General features: G+C 40.9%; 1 protein-coding gene across 1 annotated transcript in view; it reads left to right on the forward strand.

Annotated features, from left to right (window-relative positions):
- The window catches only part of LOC103746988 (hook microtubule tethering protein 3), a gene marked incomplete at its 3' end in the record, with an annotated part of 100,423 nt that overhangs the window by 58,584 nt on the left and 38,949 nt on the right, over positions 1-2,890 (forward strand). The window contains exon 9 of the mRNA XM_008849259.3: positions 113-314. Within this exon, the coding sequence (XP_008847481.1) occupies positions 113-314 (202 nt within the window). The remainder of the gene's footprint in view (positions 1-112; positions 315-2,890) is intronic.

Consider the following 2,890-nt stretch of genomic DNA (forward strand, 5'->3'; position numbering starts at 1 on the left):
TTGGTTTTATAATTTAATTACATGTTGCTTCCTGGTATTGTTTCTTCATTTAGCATTGAAACAGCATTACAACCATGGGTGTGTTTCTGACTAATTTCCCATCTCATTTTAGACATTCTTCTGATAAAGTATCTAAACTAGAAGGTCAAGTCGAGTCTTATAAAAAGAAGCTAGAAGACCTTGGTGATTTGAGGCGTCAGGTGAAACTCTTGGAAGAAAAGAATACTATGTATATGCAGAACACTGTCAGTCTAGAGGAAGAGTTAAGAAAGGCCAATGCAGCGCGAGGTCAGCTTGAGACATATAAGAGACAGGTAAGAGAACACAAAGTTCTTCATGGTTCTGGTTAGCAGGGCCTCCACCACAACACTTACGAACTCTACCAATCACTCCTCAGCCTTTTGGCTAAGATCAATCAAGTGAAGACTACCTAGTTTTGTTTTCATGATTCTTAACCTTTGACTTACTATATTTCTTTTTTATTTGTGTGTGTGTGTGCGCGCGCGCGCGTGCTTGCGCATGCGTGTACATGCCATGAAGTGCATGTGGAGGTCATAGGACAACCTGCAGAGGTCATCTCTTCCTTTCACCATGTGTGTCCTGGAGATTGAACTCAGATCATCAGGCCTGTGGTAGATGCCTTTGCCAACTCAGATACCCTCCTGGCCCAGCGTTTTCTCAGTTATATTCATTTCTATTTCTGTTGCACTTAACTCTTATTCTATAGGTCTTGTCCAAACGTAATTAATTAGTATCTGTAGCAGATCCTTCATAAAAATCTTTATATTTGGAAATACCGTCCTGGCCCAGCGTTTTCTCAGTTATATTCATTTCTATTTCTGTTGCATTTAACTCTTATTCTATAGGCCTTATCCAAATGTAATTAATTAGTATCTGTAGCAGATCCTTCATAAAAATCTTTATATTTGGAGGCTAGAGAGATGACTCAGTAATTAAGAACACTTATGTTCTTGGAGAAGACCCAGCACTTTATCAGGCATCTCACAACTGCCTGTAACTTGGATTCATTTGAACTTTGCAGGCACGCGCACACACACATGCATAAATAAAAATTTTTGAATTACATTTTTTTAAATTTATTATTTCTATATTTTTTTACGTGTATGCATGTATTGCCTGCATGTAGGTAAGTGCACCTGTGTTGAGCATAAATAAAAATTTTTGAATTACATTTTTTTTAATTTATTATTTCTATATATATATTTTTTTTTTTACGTGTATGCATGTATTGCCTGTGTGTAGGTAAGTGCACCCGTGTTGTGCAGTGCCTGTGGAGGACAGAAGAGGCTGTCGGATCCCGTGGAATTAGAGTTATGGACAGTTGTTAGCTGCCGTTTGGGTGCTGGGATTAGAACCTGGGTCTTCTGCAAGAACAACCATTGTTCTTAACCTCTGAGCCATCTCTCCAGCCCCAAATTAAATTTTTTTAAATCTTAAAATTTTGACATATTGCCTAACAGGACTGGCCTATTAGCTCACTGAATAAAGACTCTTGCCCCAAAGGTTGTCAATATTAAGTTCAGTCCCTGGAAACCACATGGCAGAAGGAGAAAACCAAGTCCCACAAATTGTCTTCTTGAGTTCATAGATGCTGTGGTCTTGGTCTCTGTCTCTGTCTGTCTGTCTGTCTGTCTCTCTCTCTCTTTTTCTCTCTCTCCAAATGTAATGCTTCTTTTTAAAGAAATCTGTGTGTGCGTGTATGTGTGTGCGTGTGTGTGTGTGGCTGTGGTCTTGGTCTCTGTCTCTGTCTGTCTGTCTGTCTCTCTCTCTCTTTTTCTCTCTCTCCAAATGTAATGCTTCTTTTTAAAGAAATCTGTGTGTGCGTGTATGTGTGTGCGTGTGTGTGTGTGTGTGTGTGTGTGTGTTTTGGTGTGGACATGAGTGTGCCACAGTGCCTGTTGGAAATGAAAGGACAGCCATGGATGTCAGTCTTTACCATCCACCTAGTTTGAGACAGAGTCTTTTGCCTTTTGCCACTATGTACGTCGGGCTAACTGGTCCACGAGCTTCCTGTGGAAGCACTGGGCTTAGAGATGAATGGTATTGTATCCAGCTTTACATGGGTTCTGGGGATTTGAATTCAGGTCCATACAAGCCCTTTTATTCACTGAGTTATCTTCCCAGCTCTGTGTTTGTTTGTTGTTTGTTTTGGACTGTGGGTCAGGTAGCCCAGGCTTGCTTCAAGCTTACTATGTCACTGAGGCTGGCCCTTAATTACTGATCTTCCTGCCTCCTCCTGTGTTCTGGGATTATATGCATTGTTACTCTTGGCTCTGCTAATTTGGATTTTTTTTTTAAGAGTGAGGCATTAAGTCACTGGCGCTTCATGATTCAGTCACATAAGAACTGGTATTTGTAAATGATTTTGTTATTTTTAGACCTTGAAGATGATTTACTTCTGATTACTCTTTATACACAATTCTGTATTTTCATCCGCATTATTTTAAGTTGTGTTCAAGGCATGTTGTAAACATTTTTGTGCAGCTTACAGTTACAAATTTTTCTGTGTAGGGGTTATGCATGTGTCTATGTTTATGTGTGTGCACACATGTGCTTGTGCGGAGGCCAGATGTTGATATCAGTTGTCTTCCTCAATTGCTCTCCACCTTATTTTTTGAGATGGGGGCCTCTCACTGAGCCTGGAGCTCATCCATTTGGCAAGGCCAGCCAGTGCTTCCCCAGTGCTGGGATTAGGGGCACACCCCACCACATCCAGTTTCGTGAGTGGGGGCTAGGTGTCTGCATTCAGCTCTTGCTTACGCAACAAGCTCTTCTCTTACCAAGCACTTCCTCAGCTCCACAAGTTTTAGATTTAAAAGAAATTCTTCTCTCTCTCTCTCTCTCTCTCTCTCTCTCTCTCTCTCTCTCC

The sequence above is a fragment of the Nannospalax galili genome, unplaced genomic scaffold (genome assembly GCF_000622305.1).
Source record: "Nannospalax galili isolate Female #2095 unplaced genomic scaffold, S.galili_v1.0 scaffold1925, whole genome shotgun sequence".
NCBI lineage: Eukaryota > Metazoa > Chordata > Mammalia > Rodentia > Spalacidae > Nannospalax > Nannospalax galili.